At 39.0% G+C, this 22,147-nt stretch overlaps 1 protein-coding gene across 1 annotated transcript in view; it reads right to left on the reverse strand.

Annotated features, from left to right (window-relative positions):
* Nucleotides 1–22,147, reverse strand: part of Tenm1 (teneurin transmembrane protein 1) — an 811,545-nt gene that overhangs the window by 35,016 nt on the left and 754,382 nt on the right. The window contains exons 27-28 of the mRNA XM_036174144.1: nt 8,106–8,472; nt 5,801–6,311 (exon numbers count right to left, since the gene is read on the reverse strand). Of these exons, the coding sequence (XP_036030037.1) occupies nt 5,801–6,311; nt 8,106–8,472 (878 nt within the window). The remainder of the gene's footprint in view (nt 1–5,800; nt 6,312–8,105; nt 8,473–22,147) is intronic.

Raw genomic sequence — 22,147 nt, forward strand, 5'->3', positions numbered from 1 at the left:
AATTTGTTTATGAGTGTTTCAGCATATTTCTTGCTGGGGTTAAGGAGGTGGGGAAAGAAGAGCCTTCTTCGTCATCTGCTGATGTTCCCATATTCATTTCCCGCTCTAGCATTCTTGTGATCTTGGAGAGCCACCCTTTTACGGAACAGTGTGGTAGTGTGGAACAGAAAGAATAAGGCTAACTCTAATTCTGAATGGGCAAGTTTTACTTCCTTGCTCTGAGACTCTGTTCTCCCATTTATAAAATGACTTCTAATTTTTCTTTGTGGCCATTACATTCCATGATTACTCCCATGTGGATGCTTGTATGTCCTATTCCTTAGAGTCTCAATGCTGGTGATGCCACTGATGTTTGTAGCTTCCCATTGACTGATCATGGGCTGAGTCCTGTTGACAGGTCTCCGGGATCCTGCTTATCATATTGTACCCGCTTCAAGATGCCATCAGCCCAGAGCTGGCATACAAACAGATCTTTCAGTAACACTCTCTTCTTCACTGGGCATCATAATTTTTTTATCTGTATACTGCACATTTTCCATTAGCAATCAGATATATTTCACTAAAAACTTCTGTAATTTCGAGGCTAGCCTGGTCTACAATAGTGAGTTTCAGGCCAGCCAAGGCTACATAGTGAGACCCTGCCTCCAACCCAACCTAAACTCAAATCAAACAAATATGAACAACAACAAAAAACTCCTGCTAGTGACTTCATTCCTCCCCCACATGTGCTCTAATTACTCCTTATAGTAAAGTCCTCAAAGTAATTCTTCATCCACCGCATCCAATCTTTCTCCTACTTACTTTTTATTGTTATTGAGAGATAATTCACATACCATAAATTTTATCATTTTAAAGGGTACAAGCTTCTAATGTTTCACTGGTCATGTTATATAACCATCTCCACCACTTCTAGGATATCTCTACCATCCCCAAACAAACCCTATATTCATTATCCCTGACCACATCCCCAGTTCATTCAGCTCTGGATAACTATTCATCTATATCTATATGGATTTACCTCTTCTGGGCATTTTCTGTAAATGTAACCATATGATATTTTCCCTCTTGTGTTTAGCATTTTTTTTAACTTAATACTTGTTAGGTTGATCCATGTTTTAGAACTTATCAAAATGTCATTACTTTTGAGTACTTTTTCATAATATTGATAGAGTGCATTATGCATGTTCACTCATCACTTGATGGACACTTCTTGGTTATTATGAACAGTGGTGCCATAAACATTTGTATAACTATCTAGTCTTTCTTCAACCTGTTCTAGCCAGGCTTGAGTCCTCCACTGTGTGGCAGAATCTTCCCCCTTTCAGGTAAATAATGACCTTCACAATCCAAAATAGAATTGTTGATTCTCAGGACCAACTTACTTATTAATGTTTGATGCCCTTTCACTTTTTTTTTTCTGGGGATGCCAGACATTGTCCCCAGGGTCATGTCTATGTGAAGCAGGTCACCTACCATTGAACTGTCACTAAGCCCCCTTTTTCTTCTTGAATCACCTATTTTACATAGTGATGGAGCATGAATGCTTCTCCCAATTTTGTAAATTGAAGTATTATAAGCAGGCTTTCATTTGAACTGTTATTGTAATGTTTTCAAATTTTATTTGTATATGTGTTTTTTTTATCCTGTATGTATATCAATGTGCTACTTGCATGTCTGATACACCTGGAGGCTGGAAGAGGGAATCAGATACCTTGGAACTGAAGTAAAGGATGGTTGTGAGCTGCCATGCGGTGTTGAGAATTGAGCCCAAATTGTCTGAAAAGGCAGCCAGTGATTGTAACCATTGAGTCATGTCTCTAACTTCAAGAGGTGGGGTCTTTAGGAGATGACTAGATCATGAGGGTTCTGCCTCCATAATGCTATTTCTAATTTTATGAAAGAGTTGTAGGCAAATACTGTACTTTTTTCCTCCCTACTTCTGCCATTAGAAGACACACAGTAAGAGGTACCATCGTGCAAGCAGAGAGTACCCCATAGCACACACTGATTCTGCTGGCTTAGACTTTCTAGCCCCCTGGCAAGGAATCTTAGTGGGTAGAAACACTTGCTGCACAGGCCTGGTGGCCTGAGTTTGATGGTTGATCCCTAGACTCCTTGAAAATGTGGAAGGAGAGTATCAACTCCACAAAGTTGTCCTCTGACACACACGTCACTGTGTGATCATGTTTGTACACACACACACACACACACACACACACACACACACACACACACACACACACAGAGTGAATTTCCACTGTTTAGAAATAACCTGGTCTCAGGCAATTTGTTTAGGAGTACAAATGGTCCAGACTAACACAATTGACTTCCAGGATGTACTGCTTTCCTAGTTCACTAGCCCTCATTTCTCAGTCCCTTTTGCCACTTTTTCTTAAGCTAAATTATGAAGTGCTTCAGGATCATTCTGTTGCTATCTTTCCTTAGTCTATATTCACTTTTCTGGAGATCTCATCTGTTTCATGGATTTAAATATATTTTAAACATTGGTTGATTCCAAATGTGAATTTCTAGCTTCTCTTCAATTCCAGACTCATTTATTTAAATGTTTAACTAATTGTCAGAAATTGAATTTCTAGTCTCTTACCTTACAATACTTCTTGCATAATGTTTCTTTCTAAAACATAGAACCCCCTATATTCTGTTGCTTAGGCCAAAAACTTTGAAGTTGTCTTTGACTCATCTTTCCCACAAATCCTGCATCTGCTTTGTCATTAAGTATTGATAATCCTTATTTTCAAAATTATCTATCTATCCATCTATCTATCCATCCATCCATCCATCCATCCATCCATCCATCCATCCATCCATCTATCCATGCATCTATTTATCTATGTAGCACAAATATTAAAAGGTTTTATTGATAAAGAACAAACCCAGGAGCCAGGTATTGGGGTGAATGCTGAAAGATCAGAGAAACAGAACCAGCCACAGTTAACCTCACCTAGCCAATTCCTCAGCTGATCTTATTTCCTCAGACTGGAAGCCTCTGTGTCCTCATCTGAATAGATCTCAGATGAACTGCTGCCCAAAAGCCTAAAAGCTTAACCAGGCTCTAGTCCCTGGTCCTCACAACTTCTATACTTTTCTGCTTCCTGCCATCACTTCCTGGAATTAAAGGCGTGTGTCACCATGCCTGTTTCCAGTGTGGTTTTGTGTAGTGGGTAGCCATTCCAGCTTTGACCTGGAAGTTCCAAGCCCCATTGAGGCTTTGGTAATGGTCACACCTACAAGGCAGGACTGAGAGAGGATGCTGAAGACCTGAGTTCCAGATGCTGGGGCTCTCTTGGTGCCAGGACCCGGGACACTGGAGGTAGATGGAGCAGAGTTCTCCAGAGAACACCACCGGACTGCGCCATACTATTGCCAGACCCTAAAACTTATCTATCCCTTCATTTGTAAGTTACCCCACAAAAAAAAAAAAAACCTTCCTTTTAACTACATGGAGTGGCCTTAATATTTACACCAATAGCTTTGAACTCAACAGAGATCTGGATGGATCTCTGCCTCCAGAATGCTAGGATTAAAGTGTGTGCCACCATTTTCTGGCCTCTATGTTTATCTAGTGGCTGTTCTGTTCTATGACCCCAGAAAATTTTATAGGGTGCACAATATTTTGGGGAACACAATATCACCACATATCTATCTATATATCTATATTGTATGTGCCATACCACAAAGTGGGGGGAGTCAGAGAATAACTTACAACTTGTGGGAGTCAGTTCTCTTCTTCCACCATGTGGGTCCCTGGGATCAAACTCAAGTTATCAGACTCGGAGGCAAGCACCATTACCTGCTGAGCCATCTTACTAGCTCAAGATTATTAATACATCTCATGCCATATTCACATATATATTCTTCATTTAACATCACTATTTGAAATTCTATGCAACTAATTGTCCTCCAGTACAATGTAAGCACTACAAATATATAAAACTTTCTCTTTTTTGTTAATGGTTATATCACCACACCTAATGGGCATGTGCAGCCTGTGTTCTACAGGCTGCATGCACCTCAGTATAGTTATGAATGAAGGCCAATACAGAATCATGAAATTCTTTAACCCACTATGCCATTTTTTGTGACTTGTTTTTTAAGTTGATTTCATAGTTTTTATGTGAACTTGATAGGTGACATTCTTCTGCCTCAGGGTCAAAGGTTAGACATGCCTGGAACATTTGTAGTATATAGCAAATACTCAACAAATAAGAAGTGAACAAATGAAAAGGGGATAGTTTACCTGGTTGTTCTGAAAACTAGCTAACTTGTCAACTATTAATTTTGGGAGGACTGAATTCAGCAGGCAAGTTTCAAGAAACTAAAGAAAGACTATTTGAAACTATTGCTTCTTGCTATAGCTTATTAGTATTTGAGTTCTGGACGGCTGGTGAATCAGGCCACTGAACTCCATTTGTGCCTTAGTTGCTTATCTATAAAATGGGAGTATTAGGGTCACCTATGTCACATTGTTACAAAGAGAGCCAAATAGAACAATGTATAATAATTACCTAGCACAGTATCTAGCACTAAGTAGATCCTAGAGAACAGTACCTTTTGTTACTCTTATTTAGGTGCAAGAGAACGTAAAAAAACAAAACAAACAAACAAAAACAGAGGAAATCCTGCACTAGAGACTACTGAATACATTTCTCCAAGTGAAATCCAAGTAGCTGTTCAGGTCTTTTGTATAAATGGCATTTCTTTGGGAAACGCTCCAAAATTTGAAGGACAGTTGCTTTGTCCTTTCCTTAGGCTTTTGTGGGCCTGGACATATTCTCTTCATATTTTCTACAGCTGCACAAGAATAGTCACAACTGAAACTCATCACACTTAGTATCTCCACTTTTTGATGGTTTAAAGCCTTCAACTTGACTGTCATCCGAGTTTCTGAGTTCTGACTCTAGGGATTTTCCTCACTCAGTATACTGTTAGAAACTAAGCAGTTTCCTTTGTGGAGAAAGTGCTTCCTGAGGGCTGACAGTGTGGTGTGCTGAGTGGATTGTCTTGGAAACAAGGTAAGGGCCATGGTCTTTATTTCCATGTCATGGCACTTCCTAGTAGCTTGCTGTCAGCCACACTTGGTGCTGGTTCCCAGTGAAATGAAGTTATAACAGAATTAACTAGTCTGTAACTGCCACTACATGCTAGGTTCCACTTGTGCAAGGACACCAAGGAAGCCTGAGGTTGTACTGAAGCACTTGGCTCCACATTTCACAGAAGCAGTCAGGGCCTCAGAGCTGCTAGTCAGCATGTGCTCTGTGGAATTTTACATTTGCCTTTCAAGGTCCACTTCTTCCATTCTAACTTCACCCTTATCTCTCATAGCAACGAATACTGAGTTGAGCTGGGCACAGACTTGTTTATTCATCCATTAAAGCGCACAGAGCTCAGTAAATACTTTTTAAATCACACTGCTTCTTTACTGCTTTAGTTTTGTTATTTAGATGCAATTTTACCTTGTCTTCCCAGGGATGCTATACATTTGTGTGTGTGTGTGTGTGTGTGTGTGTGTGTGTGTGTGTGTACTTATACCTCTTTTCTGTTTCCTGCAGTGTTATACTATACTTTAAGCATTATGCTCTACAAACTGCTTAGGCAGAATGGGTCCCACCCTAGGATTTGGGTAAAATTTTCTTCTTGTCTACTTACTTTTTATTTTTTTAACTGTGATTGTTAGGAGAAAATAGCATGCAACAGCCATCAATTACTAAACTATGTTCTTACTGTAATTCTGTTTCAACTAAAAACCTAACAAAGGCTGAGTTGGAAATTAGAAACTTACTCATAAACCGTTGTCCATCCATTTTCATTACTTTTTGTTGCTAGAAGTCCTGTGTTTCCTGGGTAGGTCATCAAGGCCAAATTGTAGCCTTGGGCTGACACTCTTTTCAGGACTCCATTGCTGCTTATGGTCAGCCAGTAGACTTGCCCGCCAGGCACCACAAGCCACAGGGGCATCCCACCTGCATCCCGGCGAATATGCACTGAATTGCCATTGCTGCTAGTGATTGCGCCCAAATCACCTTCAGCATTGTAGGTGAAGTTATAGACATAGTCCCTTGTTATCAAGTTCATGGTATGTAGGTGGGTTCCATTGACAGTGAACTGGTAGAGTTCTTGGTCAGCAGGTGAGGCAATCTCATAAAGGTTCATATCATTCAGGTGGGCTTGGTTCCTGCTGATGGTTCGAATTCGAACGTTGCCAAGGTCTGCTACATAGAGGGTACCATCAGGTGACACTGCTAGTGAGGAAGGGGCCTTCATCTTTGCATCTTTAGCATAGCCACCATCACCTATGGGAGAATACCCAATTTTAATAATTGGCCCCAAAAGAATTTGAGTGTACATACCTTAGATTTAAAGCAACACACATCAAAAATCATTAAAAAAAAACCAAAAACAACCAGGGAACCATCATTCTTTGCATACCCCCTGATAATTTTGAAACCCATTACACAGAAGATTGTAATTCTTGAGTCAGTACCACTAAAGATGAATAGTAAGATATAATTATCTCAGTTACACCAATTTTGTGAATTCATAAATCATGCTGTTTGGAATCTATTGTATTGCAAGATACAAGAAGAACAAACAATGATAGCCACACAAAATTTGCCTGCCAGTCCTTAAGTCTCATGCTACTGCTTCTTGCAGGATCTGTTTTTGACTCCTCAAGTCCTACTGTGTTGAGAGGTCATTTCTTCTATTCATTTCCATCATTCCACTGTCAAAATATACCAAGTCTGTAAGTCTAACAATGACTCCAAATATCAAAGCTGGTAACTGGGATAAACATTAGATCTACCTTGAATGAAGGACATAAATTACCAAAACATCTATAAATTTCATTGTCCAGGAAACTACTGGAAATATTGAACAAACTCACATTGACCAACTTGCTGATTCTGGATTCCCCTGGCTCAATGAAACACAAAACTTATGAGGGCAATTCAATCCTAGATGAGTAGCTTAATAGGTCTGCATGTAGCATGGAAGGATTTCCATTTCTTAGACATGAACAGAATAGTTGACATTTAGAATTCTGTTTGATATCCAGAATAACTATTCCATGTTTGTGGAAAGCTCTTCTTATCCTCTCCCATTTCAGCTAAAAGGGCACTGCTGTTTATGGAATTTCAGAGCTTTTAAAATCAAGTAATGCAGGAGACTGTTGCCATAAGAATTTGCCATTGTGGAATTTAATTTTGCCTGTGCATTCTCAAAGCAGTCTACTTGGGGTCCTTTCAAATGTTTAATAGAGCATGCTTTTAATCTTGAAAGCCGTCGCTCAGGGTGAGTATTTTTTTCTTAATAAAATCAGTAAATATGTTTTTAAACCTACTTTTCTATCTCTAAAGCACAAATAATGGCATGATCTTAAATTTGTATGATGTTAACTTTTTGAGAATCTGAAAAGTTATTACATCTATTTATCCTAAGAACAGCAAGGTGACATGATGGAGAAATACACTCATCTCTATGTAACAGCAAGGTGACATGATGGAGAAATACACTCATCTCTATGTAACAGCAAGGTGACATGATGGAGAAATACACTCATCTCTGTGTAACAGGTAAGGTGACATGATGGAGAAATACACTCATCTCTATGTAACAGGTAAGGTGACATGATGGAGAAATACACTCATCTCTATGTAACAGGTAAGGTGACATGATGGAGAAATACACTCATCTCTATGTGACAGGTAAGGTGACATGATGGAGAAATACACTCATCTCTATGTAACAGCAAGGTGACATGATGGAGAAATACACTCATCTCTATGTAACAGGTAAGGTGACATGATGGAGAAATACACTCATGTCTATGTAACAGCAAGGAGACATGATGGAGAAATACACTCATCTCTATGTAACAGGTAAGGCAGATGAATTGTGCAAAGGTTTTGGGGCTTTTCTGGGTCACTCAGTCAGCTGTCAGAACGAACTCCCAATACATTGCTTTCTCCACTAGCTTACACAATTGTTTATACGAATTCCTTTTGTTTTCCTTTAGGCTTTTCTGATTCAGGTTTTGCTTTTGAAAACAGAGAGGGGGAGCTGGTGAATTGCTAAAAAGGTCATACCTGAAAAACAGTCACAGTTGGGATCAATTTTGCAGTCGCAGTCAGTGGGGGCACCGGCTATGATGGAGATCTCCCCATTGGTGGTCACTTGCTGAATGCGGTTCACTTTCCTTTCGTCTGTTTCTGCGATGAAGAGCAGCCCGCTGTGGGAGACGCTGATGGCTCTGGCTGACTCCAGAGTGGAGTGAATTGCTACTTTGCTGACCAAGAAATGATCGATGCCGGGCACCTGGCAGTGAATGGGACGCCCTGCAATGATCCGCACACGCCTGTTCTCAGAAATTTGCAGCACGATGTTGTTATCCAGGACATACAATGAGTTGTCCATGGGATTGACTGTAAGGTCTGTTGGCCACTCTAATCGCACCTACAAAAAGAACAGAACACACATCACTAAGTTACCACATCTTTCTAGAGACAATTTTACCTTAAAAGTAATAAATAGCTTATTGTTTCTATACTATTACTGATTTCAGCAACATTGATGCTGTCTAGTAATAAGGAATGGATAGATAATCACATAGCCTGCTAAGCATATTTCTAGATAAGTGGTTTTCACAGTGTGGTCTCTGGACCAACAACCATAGCATCACTTGGGAAATGATTCGAAATGCAAATTTTGAGGCTCCATCCTAAACTCATTGTATCATAATCCCTGAGAATGGGAACCCAACCATCTGTCTTTTTACAAATCTGATAGATGATTCTGAAGGCTTTTGCTGTAGGTCTTCTAGATCAACACACACACACACACACACACACACACACACACACACAGCCCTTTTATTTTCTTGTTATGCTTAGAAACACAAAATACTAAAGATTTTTGGGGAAATAAAGTGATGCAGAAACCAGATTTTACTCAATCAACAGATTTTTTTTGGACAGGCCCTGCTATTAGCATAGAGCCAATATCCATCTTGCATATTATGCTGAGTATAGTCCTATAGCTTTTGATTTGGAGTCCTAGGTGGGAACATAGTTCTCACTTAGCTAGGTGTCATTTACTTTTTTGGTCCTCTATCTTGACAAAGAAGCAAGTAGGTTTGTGATTTTCCTGAATGTTTGCTGAGAACACTCTCTGGACTAAGTCTTGTGCTAAGCTTTAGGGATTAAAACAAATTTTTCCATGACATAAACCTATGCCCTCAAGTAACTTTTTGGTGTAGTAGATCCCTTGAAAGAACTCTTAGCAATTGCTCTCCATGTTGTGAGGAGGACACAATAGAAAGGGTATGAGAGAATTTCACATAGATGTGGAGTCAGGATATTAACAGACAAGATGGTATGTAAGCCAAGGGTGAAGTGATCAGTAAGAGGTGTGAGTCCAAGGACAATTTGGGTAAAAGCCTAAACATCAGAGATGGCATGACACATCGTAGGTACAATAAACATTGCAGTAAAGTCAATATAGTTCCAGGGTGTGGAAATAATAAGTGATACAAATCAGGAGGTAGACAGTGACTAGACATTACAGAGTAAATCTTGTCCTTTTCAAATTTATATCTTGTGGTCCTAACCTTCAATGTGACTGTGTTTGGAGCTCAGATATTTAAACAATAAATTAAGGTAGTTAAGATTGTAAGGGTGGATCCTTAATCCAAACTGTAAGTGTGATTATAATGGAGATGTTAGGAATGCACACACTTAGAGGTTGTCTATATGTGGATATAGCAAGAAGATGGCCATCTGAATGTAAAAATGAAAGGTCTCAGGAGAAACCAACATCTGTGTCTTTGGTTTCCAGAGGCCAAAGATTTGAGAAAATAATTTTTTTTTATTGAAGACACCTAATCTTTGCTATTTTATTATGGCATCTCTGCCAAACAAATATTAACAGGTAGTGAAAGGAAGCACACAGTCAGTTTTGTTCTTGTGGCTGGGGGTAGCCACTAAACGGCTTTAAGTAGGAGTATGGCATAGTCATATTTGGGTTTGTATTGGCTGCTGTTTAGACAGTGTGGAAGGCAGAGGTGAGATTAGGTAGCCAGTTAGGCTTCTGGGGTGGGCTAGGTAAGGAATTATGATATATAAACTAGGAAGGCAATGGAAGGCATTTAGAATACAGAGAGACAAAAACCAAACCAAACCAAACCAAAACAAAAAAGACCCACGCATGCGGTCATGTGTACATGTGTCTAGTGTGCCTGTCCAAGTGCTTTGCTAGCGGGATACACAAACTAAACATGATTTCACTGTACTTTCTGGATATGAATTGGCTCACTGCCTGCCCTGACACTTCCTAATAGTGACTATTCATCCCTAGACACTTCTCAGAAAGCTGTGCTCCATGTTGCACCCCTTACATCACCAGTCATTACTACCAAAAGGCAGAAAAAAATGTCCTAATTAGGACTAAAATAGTGAAAGTAATATAACTATTCTTTTTAGCTTTGAGTGAAAGCCAATGGACATCTGTATCTTTCTCGTGGAATCTGGAAGTTTGTCAAGTAGATATGGACTGTCACTGCAGTTTGAGACCCACTGCTTCCTCAGCTGAAAGAGACCTTGTGGACAGTGATCAGTGAAGTGGAAAAAGGCCCGATCTGATGTCTGAGATGAGAACTTAATTTTCACTTGTGCACTATAAGCGTGGGCAACCGGTGCTGTGAGGAAAACAAGGGTGCCTTTGGCTTCCCCTTATTATTACCACAGGAGGCCCTCTGCTCCCATGTCTGAGTGTCTCCCAAATGCCTAGCAACCTCATTGTGTCCCTACATCTCTATGTGCCCTCTACTTCCACCTCTACAAATGCTGGCCTTCCCTGGTCAGTACCATATGCCTCTGGGCAGCTAGGAGTTTGAGTGCTAATGGGGTATAAAGCTCAGCTTGTATTATGCATGTTCTACAAAGCCTTTCAGACTGAGGCCATTGGATAAACATTAAACACCAGCATCAACAGCTCCCAGAACAGTTTGTGTCGATGTGTTCCTCAGCATGTCTGTCTGAGGCCTTTGCATGTCAGTGTGCTGCCACAGAGAGACAGTGAGCTCCTGCTGCCACTGCTGTTGCTGCCTTCTGCTACTATGGAGGGGTGATTCTTCCTTCACCCTGTGTCCGCACCTTCGACCTCTATATACACTAGCAAACTTGTACAGAAGCTGTCTGCGTGCTCTAGTCCTATGGAACACCGTCCCTTAGGAAATAAGTCAGGGATGGCTGAGGAAGAGGAATTGAATTTATTTCAGTACAACACTCCTATTTTGATCGAGTCTGAAGTCAGTGACCCAGAAAAAACAAAGCTGGCTGAAATGACGTTCTAATTATCCCCACTCTGGGAGCCAAAGCCAGGGCAGAGGCCGGGGAATGGCACACACCTGGCAGAAGCTAGGGAAGGAACATATTTTAGACTCTGTTCTCAGCTATCAAGGCTGCCTCTGAGATAAAGGCTGGTGGTGAAATTCTCCAACTCTCTCAACCTGATTTGAGCCGATACTATTGGTGTCATGTTTATTAGATTTAATATTGCCTCAAAAATACACCAGATGTTGTGTCTGTTTGTTTTCTTTCCCATCAAATGAGCTACCCTCTGGCAGTTTTCTGTGACTAAAGTGGCCTTTGTGCTTTTGAGACATTTTCTATGCCAACTACACAGAATCCCTTTAATTCCCACTTGATTCAGCAGGGCAGCTTGTCTATGAGATCTGCTCAGATGAAAGATGTGTGCCTACTTAGTAGTCCAGGGGCTGTCGTTTTAGAGGATGGCCCTTTTCACCGCTTTTAGGTTGTCAGCTCCTTTTATGTCATTCTTATGGTAAATACGTCCATTTCCAGGTAAATTTTTCAAGGAGCTAGAGCTTTATACTCATACAGTAGAAGCACAGCATTTCCACCCCAACCGAACATATGTAGTGATGATTTTGAGCTGTTCTGGCTGCTGGAATGAGCATCTATTAGTTGTGGAGAGATTTCAGAACTCTATGCTACTGAGATGGATCTAAGGCTAACTTCCAGAAGCTGATGTCATTTGTACAACTGTTTTTTTTTTAAGTGGGGGGTTGTATGTGGTGGTAGAAGAAAGTATTTTCTTTTAGAGTGGGATCAAAAGAGACCCAAGAGCAGCAGCAAAGGCCCTGTTGACTCTGCTTACTTGACCCAGCCTACAGGCAAACCATTAGGTCTAATGTGCGGTACTTGCCCCACCTTGTAAAAATATACTAATTTTTTCCAAATGTCCAAACGTGTTTAAGCTAACCTAGCATTAAAGGTCACTGGCATAGCCTCCAGCTGGTGGAATGTACCCATCCCTCAACAACCTTCCCTGAGAAATAACCCTGAGCAGGAAGGAGCCCTTGGCTGGCATGTCTGCACTTGAAAGCACCATCTTCCTTTGCTAATTGAAAACTTGCCTTGAAGGGAGTTGACTCTCAGGTCAACCAGTCCCACGCTTAGCTTAAAGTTCTAGCTAATTTTGACCTCAGTATCAGTGTAGAAGACAGCAGCATCCTATAGAGAAAAACCTGTATGTAAAAGCAAATTCTAAACATGAGCCCTTTGATTATATGCAGTTCAAAATGCCCTCAGTTACAGGACTCACTGAACAGTGAAGAGGACATAGACTGTCAGTTATATACTTGGCTTCCCTCTAACAGTTTGACTCAGGGTTCCCTCCCTTAGTTCTGTGTAATAGTACGAAAACTAGATTATATTTATGCAGCTCTGATTTTCTCATCTATAGCAAGGAAAATAGGTTAGTGATCGTGTGTGTGTGTGTGTGTGTGTGTGTGTGTGTGTGTGTGTGTGTGCATGTGCATATACATGAAATATTTAATTTTCACTTATCATATAGTAATATACTTATCACCATATTATATGTGGTGACCTGTGGTGCTCAACCTAGTGCCTAGCACATGGTAGGGGGTGCTAGGTGGTATTAATAATGATTGCATGGGCGTGGATGTTTAAAGCTAGAGAAACCCAGTCCAGTCAATGTAGTTCCCTTTCAACACTTTCTCAAACTTCAGTTTTCTGTATAAGATTTTTCATGAATTTTGGTTCACGCCTGTGCCAACAATATTACAGTTGGCTTAATATTTTTCCTTAAATTGACCTATTTCTTAGATATGAATATGTGCTACCCATTTCTTTGAATTGGTCTTCATCTATAGCATTTACAAAACTGGAAAAGCACTAATATGGGTCATTAATAAAAGTACTATTTATTGAGTCCTTCATAGGTATCAGGTAGTTAGTATGGATTAGCACTTTATATACTTCAGAAAATAATTATCTAAGAACAATGATTTCTATTGCCAATTTCCTATGTTTCTGCCCTTCTTCAGCTCATAGTTAAGAGATGGAAGGCAGATACAGAAATATGTCATTCAGTATAGCACAGGTAAATGCCATTGTAAATGCATGCTGGGAATGATATGGGTCCACAGAAGTGGGAGTTCAAGCAAGATTCTTGGAAGTGAAAATTAGAATTAACTTGAAAGAAAGAACAAAGGCACCAAGAATTAAGAATGATCTCAGCAGAGGGGAGATGAATAAAATAAAGAAGCATGAAATTATAGGGAGTGTGGGGACTATGGACTGGGGTTTCTTAGCTATAATACAGGGCAGCTATTATTGGTAAATGGCACTCTATATGTTTGTAAAAGGATAGGTCCAGGTTTCTAATGAGAGACATTTTTTTAGTTGGGGTCAGCACCATGCATTGGTAGGGTATTTAGCATCATTGTTCCATAGATGTCAGTAGCATCTTTACTGCCATTAATAATAGCAAAAATATATATTCCCTACAAAACAAAATCATCCTTTGTTGTGAACTATTGGACTAAGCTTTAGTATTTAGTATGTATTCTAAGACTTTTAGCCTTAAGTTGTAGATGGCGAAGAGACAATGATGATCTTTAAAGTGGATAGCTGACAAGGTCAGTTTACTATTTCAGAAACATTATTTAGGGTGAAGTTTGAGGGACAGATTGGGGATAAAGAGACTAGCTACAGGATAATCAATACAGAGACCACACATCCATCATTCCCTTCATCCATTAATTTGTTCTCCCATCCAACCATAAGGCCCCTATCTCCTGGCACTTGGAGTCTGTAATATTGCTTCTCATTCAGATTCAGAAGAATGTATGAGAATTTGGCAAAAGTCATGTACTTTCTCCTTGGAAGAAATGCTCAGATGTAGTAGAGTGAAGTGATTAGGAGCTCAGTCTCTGCTCCTGGATCAAAATTTTAAATGCTAGGACTTGCTATTGCTGTGACTTTAGAGAATCAACTAACATATAAGCATTTCAGTCTTCTCACATAAAAGTTAAGTCAAATAATACCTTCCAAAAATTATAAGAATTCAATGAAAACCAACATTTTTTTATCACCAGAGTGTCCAATACATAGAAAGAGGTCTGAATAGAATATCTAATCTAGATCTGAGGACAAGTTGTACAGTGGTTTCAGAAACCCACCTCTGCCCGTGAATCTTCTTGTCCAACTATTGCAATACTCGCTTCCCTAGACATCCTATGAACTCTTAAGTTTAAGAACATGGTCATACTCTTTAAAGATTTTCAATGATTCTATGTCACCAGACACTCATTTGTTTGCTGTGTTCCTCAGGGATATTTCTAAACAATAAAACCTCCAAGAAATCTTTAACTTATATTGGGATGTATTATCTCACATACATTTGTTAGCCAATTCCCTAGCTAATAGTTTGGTTTATTACTTGTTATCTATAAAGGACTCTTGGCCCAGTATCAAGCACAGAACATGTTAAATTGATTTCCTTTCTCTGTCAATTAAAAGTCTATTAGTTCCACCTTCTACACTATGCCACAAATTAAGAAACCAGTTCTAATGAAGAGAGTGGATTACCCCCCTCATTGAGATTATAGTCTTTTGCTGACATCATTTGCTTTATTTTTCTGTAAGTACAAGGGGTTGCTAGTGGCATAGAGCAATCAATTATTACTTTCCCCTTGCAGTCACTTTAAGAAATTAACTATGGTGGAAATGCCTCAAAGATAAAATGTGACTATTACAGTATTCTACAATCACCACCAATTGCTAACATGTTCTTTTCCCAAAGTTACACTGGGTGAGAGAAAACTAGCTATTTTGCAGAAGGTACTGCCTCGCATCCTAGACATTACTTCTGATCTCCCTCCTTTAGTCTACTCAGAGCTTTATGGCTCATTTAACAAGTGACTGCTTGACTTTGGGCTCTGAGGCTTCTTCAGTAGGACTTTTCAGGAAGTGTATGATTATCTCCTTTGAGGTATGCCAGCCCTGGGGACAATGGAGTGATTGGACTGAATGCTCTATACCAGGTGTTCTGCCAGCACCATGTGAGATGTCCCCATGCTTCTAAAAGCTGACAACCTCAGATTGTTAGAATTACTTTTTGTCAGTTTTCAAATGGCATTCTCATTTCTTGACACCAATGTTATCTAAGCATCTTAAATTTTATAAAAGAAGGGAAATGCTGCCTGGAGAAAGTATTTTTTTTTCACTTGGAAAGCATTATGACACCTTTGAGAGTGATGGCCCCTATTGATTGTGCTTTTAAAGAGTAGAAGTTATTAGAAAGTGAAATTTATCAAGAATCCATGGCCTTGTCAACAAGTAAATTATTTTATGTTATCTCAGATCCACACTCTTTAGCTCCTCATAATGGCTGGACACTTTGAAGAACCTCTTAACTTTTGTCTCAAAAGCATCCACATAGTCTGTCTCCATGGCTGTCCAATGAGAGCCCTTGAGAAAATGGAAGTTTAAGTTGCAGCATTCATTAAAAATGAATAGGTAGTGTCAACCTAATCCTAACTTACTATTAGGCTGATCTTTAGAACTAGTCTACTACAGAGCACATAGCCTAAACTGTATATACCTCAATGTTCTTAAGTTAATTTTGAAGTGAGGGAAAGAAAGCAAAACAAAGTGTTCCCCAGACCCTACACAAAAGGAACAAGATCTCCCAAGTAGTCTTGGCATATTTCATCTTCTAATAATTTACACCTTTATAAGCAAGCTCATTTATGGACATTGTTCTTGTAAGTGTCATTTTTTTTTAGCAATATGGGAAGACCAAAATTTATCTAGGTAGCATTTCTCCCTTTTTTAATTTGAAGATGCTCAGATTAGATCAGTATAAATTTTCAAATGTGTGCCTATTGATATTCCTGTGTCAGAAACCTCCAGTTGTAGGCCTACTCCATAATTGATTCAATTTTTCCTCCTTAATGGCCAACCTCCATTATTATATAATACACTTTACTATTTAGAACAATACTTCATTTGCAGTTAGCTGTGTCCATATGATAAAGTTCCAGGTAGTACAATGTAAGAAGAAGTGTGGAATCATCCAGAGCTACAAGTGTATGTAATAAAGATTGCTCAACAGAGAGCTAACTGACCTGGAAGAATCTTTCTATGATCTTAGCTGTCTTTGGGATACATGAATGATGAAAGTTTTGGCAGACAATTTGGACCATGGCATGGCTTTGAAATGTGTTGCTGGCTCTGCCACTGGGGTCTTGCTGTCTCTGATCCCAGGGGCAGGGGGTGGGTAGATGAAGAGTCAGTGACACAGACTCTGGGAGGTTGTGAGCAATCTCGTTTATTAAAAAAAAAGGGCTGAGGTTTATATATTTGGCTTTTTGGCAGGCTTTGCTCCTAGCTGCTCTGGCGATTCTTGGTTGGCTCTGGGCTGCATGTCATCATCTTTTGGTTTGGAGCATATCAGTCAGGTTTCCTCTGGCCAGAGTGTTCTCTGCACATGTCACAGCTCTTTGCTTAAGGCATGGCCCAGTGCTTTGGTCTTACCCACCTCAGAAATGGAAGTTATGTGCTCAGTCAGTAGTAATTGCAGGAGCTTGGATCCTGGATGAATCTGTGAATCTTCCACCTCAATCCTGAAAAATGCATCTATTCTGCTTGCTATCTTGTTTGCATCTGTGTTTTTTGAGGGTTTCTGTTATTCTCAATGTAATATAATAAAAATGAATATGATGCTCTAGTTGTTATATTTTCATTTTGACTGGAGCTACTGATTATACCTTTATAGATACACTGGTCTAACAAATTTCTAGTGTTTCCTCTTGGAAGAAATCACCTGTATTTACAAAATTAAGGTAAATTAAATTGAAATAAATTAATATTTTGGTCAATGTGTGAAATACAATAATGGCAGTCTTTTAGAATTGTTTCTTTTAACTGGTATATAAAAAACTCTGGGGGGCTGGAGAGATGACTCAGAGGTTAAGGACATTGCCTGCTCTTCCAGAGGACCTGAGTTCAATTCTCAGCATCCTCATGGTGGCTTACAACCATCTATAATTCAATCTGGTTCTGGCATGTAGGCAGAATACTGTATACATAATAAATAAATAAGTAAATAAACTTTTTAAAAAATCCTAAAAATTGTTCATATTAGTAAAGTACTTTGTAAAGTTTTGATATATATATATATATATATTCTATAATGTTTAAATCAGATTAAATATATTTATCTCCTCAAGAACTTTTTCTTTTTCTGTGGTATAAACTTTCAAATACTGACTTCTAGCCTTTTGAAATATATGGTTGCTTAATTGTTGCCTATGGTTACTGAATTGTAACTAGTACACCAGAATAATTTGTTCCTTTTCAATTGTTCCTTAACCCCCCTCCCCATTTATCAGCCTTTTGCTATCCCTCCTTCCCCAACTGTTTTCCTCAGCCTCTGGTAAACTCTATTCTACTTTCAACTTGTGTGAGATCAACATTTTTATATGATTAAGACCATGCAGTATCTATATTTTTGGGTTCTCTTATTTTAATTAACACAATAAGCTCCAATTCTAGCCATTATGTAGGACAGCCCTTAATTGAAAGGATGGAAAATTGCTCCAACTTAATGATAAACTTCAAGTATTATTGAATACCTGTGGCTCCATCTTCAAGCAATTTAGCAGTTTTTCCAGATCCATGTGACTCTCAATCATATTTAGTGTTTTTGTGTTATACTAGGAATACTTGTTTGGATGCCTACGTCTTCTACCAGGTCTATGAGTGCAAAAGGGTAATGATGAAGACCCATTTATTTTATAATGTATCTAGAATTACACTTGTCAAATGTTTGTTGAGTGAAAACACCAGTGCTTTATTGCCAGTAATCATTTCAGTCCACAAAATTATATATAAATTATAACATGCAAATAGACACTAAAAAGGACTGTTTTATAAATATGTTTTTGTCCCTAATCTGGTTCACAGATGCTGACTGATGTTAGTGAAAGTTGCTACTAATTTCATATTTTCACTTTTCTGGTAATCATGTCTTACAATCAATGCATATGTTTAACTGAAGAGTTAGGAACAACTCTCAAAGCTATCAAACTTATGTCCATTATATCTTAGAATTAACAAAATATGGGATTCTCAGTTTGATTTAGGGACTTAGGAGATTGTCTGGAATTCTTTTAGGAAGTCTTTGAGATCAAAATTATTAATAAAGCAATTTGCTGTTATATACTTGGTCATGAGTTTACAGTTGAGTTTTCTAAAGGATACTTGAAGCTTGTATGCCTTTAGTTTAAAAAGTCATGCTAAAATCCAGGTGTGATGGCATGCATCTGTATTTTCAACATTCAGAGACCTAGAGTAACTGAGAGTTGAGGCCAGCATGCATTATACAACAAAAGAAAAGCCAACAAATCCCTAAAACTAACCTTTGGCAAACAAAAACAATAAGCAACGACCATGCTCTTAGCTTCAAAGCTGACATGATAAAACTAATGCAAAGAAAAGCTCTTTGCAATGGTGAGGGGACTAGCAGGGTGTGAGTGATCCAATAGGAGAAGTAGGAAAAATGGGAGGGGATTGATTCAGCGGAAGGAGAGAAATAAATACAGAAGATCAAGGAAGGAGGGTTAAAAAAACAGTAAGGATGTCTGAAAGTTATGAGGAATCATACTATTAACAGTCTACCTAAAAATACCTATAATACATGTAACTAATTGTACAAATATACATTTACAGTTTAAATGAAAATTTCCCATTTAGGCTAGCAATGTTCCCTCCAAGGACCAAAGACCATTAAAAGAAAGAACAAAACAAAACAGTAGGTATGAAAAGTACTCTTTTGAGTTGTTGGTCAGAGTTGTAGAGAATCCTAAAACATTCTCACTATTACTCTTACCCTTAATTGTGCCTCCAGAGGTGGAAGGGTAAGTTTCAATTGCTGAAGACATCATGCACTTTAGACACAGGACCCACAGGCCTCTGAAGCTGGAACTGACCTCAAAGCCTCTTCCCTGATGACTAGCTTTCATGGTATCAAAATGTGCCATGTAATCTTCCAAAGAGAGAAGCAACCAAAAGTCCTACCCAGCTATGGTATCAATGAATCACAATGACTATTATGGCACAATAACCCTAGTGGTAACTAAGTGCTGCCTAATTGGCTTAAGACCTATTGAATAAGAGGGAAATCATTCCTGGTACTGCAAACCTAGTCAACTTTTCAGGACTTAGAAAGTCATAGATCTTGGATAATAATCTACAGCTGCCACTTTACTATACCAGCACAATCACTAACAACATTCTAAATATTTTTCCCATTCCCCAGAGAAGTATAGTTCTCATCCTTCATAAGAGAAACTTATCATTGCAACAGACAAAGGCCATTTACAGAAAACTTCAACCAATAAAAAATTCAGACATCTGGAGCCCAGTTCCAACTGATAGACCTACAACACAATTAAGGCTCAGGGAGCATATCTTCGAATATGTCAACAGTTTCCAGGACTGCAAAGGGGTCCAGAGACCAAAAATCTTGGGGATGATTATTCTAGAGGAAAGAAACAGTGAGAGAAGCCCTTCGGTTAATATAGGGGTTTCATTTAGGCTCATTAAGAGAAAAAGCATGTATCTCTTCTAAGATGGCTCCTGGGTCCATAATCCCTGTCCAAAAGTATACTTTTGGAAAGCCTGAAAATTCCCACTTCCGCTAGAGACCCAAAGTCTGATGGGTGCTCTAAAAGTTTGTTCATACAGGCTCCCTAAGAACAATCAGCACGTCCATATTCCCTATGAGTGTGCTGTGTAATTGCCACTAGCTCATCTTAATAACAGGCATAATTGCTCTGAGTTTCCGCCGACCCTTTCTGGCATCTCCTTTCTGAAGCCTCAATTTTGGAAATGGCACTTGTGAATACACAGAATGTTGAACCACTTCCACTTTTCAATTTACAGTCAAAGTCATCTATCAGCAGGAGATGAAGGCCCAGTGTGAAAACTACAGAATGTCCTTCAGACTCCACAGCTAATTTGTTTGTAAATTTGATTGTTACTGTAAGAAGAACATATTGTACATGATGCTACTTACATGATTCTACTTGCCAATTTACTATTTGTGCCTGTTGTATCTTGGGTTTTATCATTGCAGTCAAAGAAATTAACCCCTTCAGTGCTTGTAGAAGTGGGGAGAGGAACATGCAAGCTTTACTGTTTTCTCTTTCGAGGCTCTATTTTAATTTTACATCTATTTAGTAAATACTGATTGTATATTCATCACTGGCTGAAGGAGGATCAAGCAGTCAACAGTCTAGGGAAATATAAAATCACCTGAGGCCACGTGATGAGAGTGAGTTCTGTGATAGTTCAGTGAGGAGATGACTATGTGTCTTTGTGCAGGAAATGGAACTCTTGCCCTCCTGAGAGACAAGTTTTTGCTAGAACAGAAAAGCCTGGGGCTAAAAGAGAAGTCCCCCAAATCATCCTTAGGTTGCTTTCTGCTGAGAAGTTGCAGAAACTTGTCTGTTGCAGGTTGTTAATATTACAGTATTGGCTCAAAAAGATAGGCCAAGCTTCCAATTCCCTTTGGTACCCAGAGCAATTTACAGGCCAGAAGTATGAGTGCATGGCTTTTATGAAATGGTCTGATTTCATTGATCAGCCACTCTGAGATTATGTTTTCATTTCTGTAGCTACTGCTAACCCTTCTTGCTGATGTAATATTTCAGGAAGAAACTATTAAAAAATTTCACCATGGAGATGTGAAGATATAAGTGGGCATGGCTCTGAATGGGAAGAGGAAACATTACAACTCATGATTGCTCTTCTCTGAAGTTCTTTTCAAGTTAGACTAGAATTCCACAGGTTGTCTCTCTCATCTTAACTCTGTTATGTTTCCAAATGATAAGGACATTAATAACAGCAGATGGCCTAATGAATATTTAGAAGGAGGATTTAACTGGTTATATTTTCATTAGGACTTTAATGTGCTTCCGGGTTTTGCCCACTACTTCCCTGTGTGAAAGACAAAATCACACATACTCAACAGATGGTCCAGCTCAAGCTTATGCTTCCAGAACTCTAGAGACTGACCACCTGACCACTTAGCACATACACAGAATAATTTAAGGAAGCATTCCGATTATAGACTTGAGTCTGAACAAAACAACATCAACAACAACAAAAACCAGGTGATGAATATTGAATACCTGCGTTTTAATGAGTGGGGAATCAAAATCACCCTCACAACACATCCAACAGCGCTGGTTGAAGTCTTTTAATAACAGCTTCTTACAGATTCAGTAATGATGAAATCCTCTGTGGCAAACAGTCCACTCTAATTAATGTTTCATCCAAACTGTAAGCATATCTGAGTGACTCCAGCAGCAACAATGACATGAAAATCTAACACCTCATTGCACAGCACGATAGTTATTAAGTTACTGTCTCACAGCTCCAAACTCACCCTTTTAAAGACATTGCTTTGTGATGCTGGGCTTGAGACTACGCTATCTACATGTTCTATTTTCCAGCTAGATTTCTGATAGATTCTGACAATTCAGAAAATAAGGTATGCTGGGAGGCTCAAACAGTGAGAAGGGACTTGTTCCTTCCTGCTTGCTTTCTGTTCCTGTCAACATCACCTCAATAGTAGGCCTTCATTTTGGCAGCAATAGCTGGCTGCACTTTCCAGCTAATTTCCATAGTCTGAGGCTCAGTGTCATCATGCTCTTTTATAGGTACCAGTAGCAAATTTCGCTATTAGTATATATATTTGGTTTTTCAAGACAGGGTTTCTCTGTGCAGCTTTG

Source organism: Onychomys torridus, chromosome X (genome assembly GCF_903995425.1).
Source record: "Onychomys torridus chromosome X, mOncTor1.1, whole genome shotgun sequence".
Lineage (NCBI taxonomy): Eukaryota > Metazoa > Chordata > Mammalia > Rodentia > Cricetidae > Onychomys > Onychomys torridus.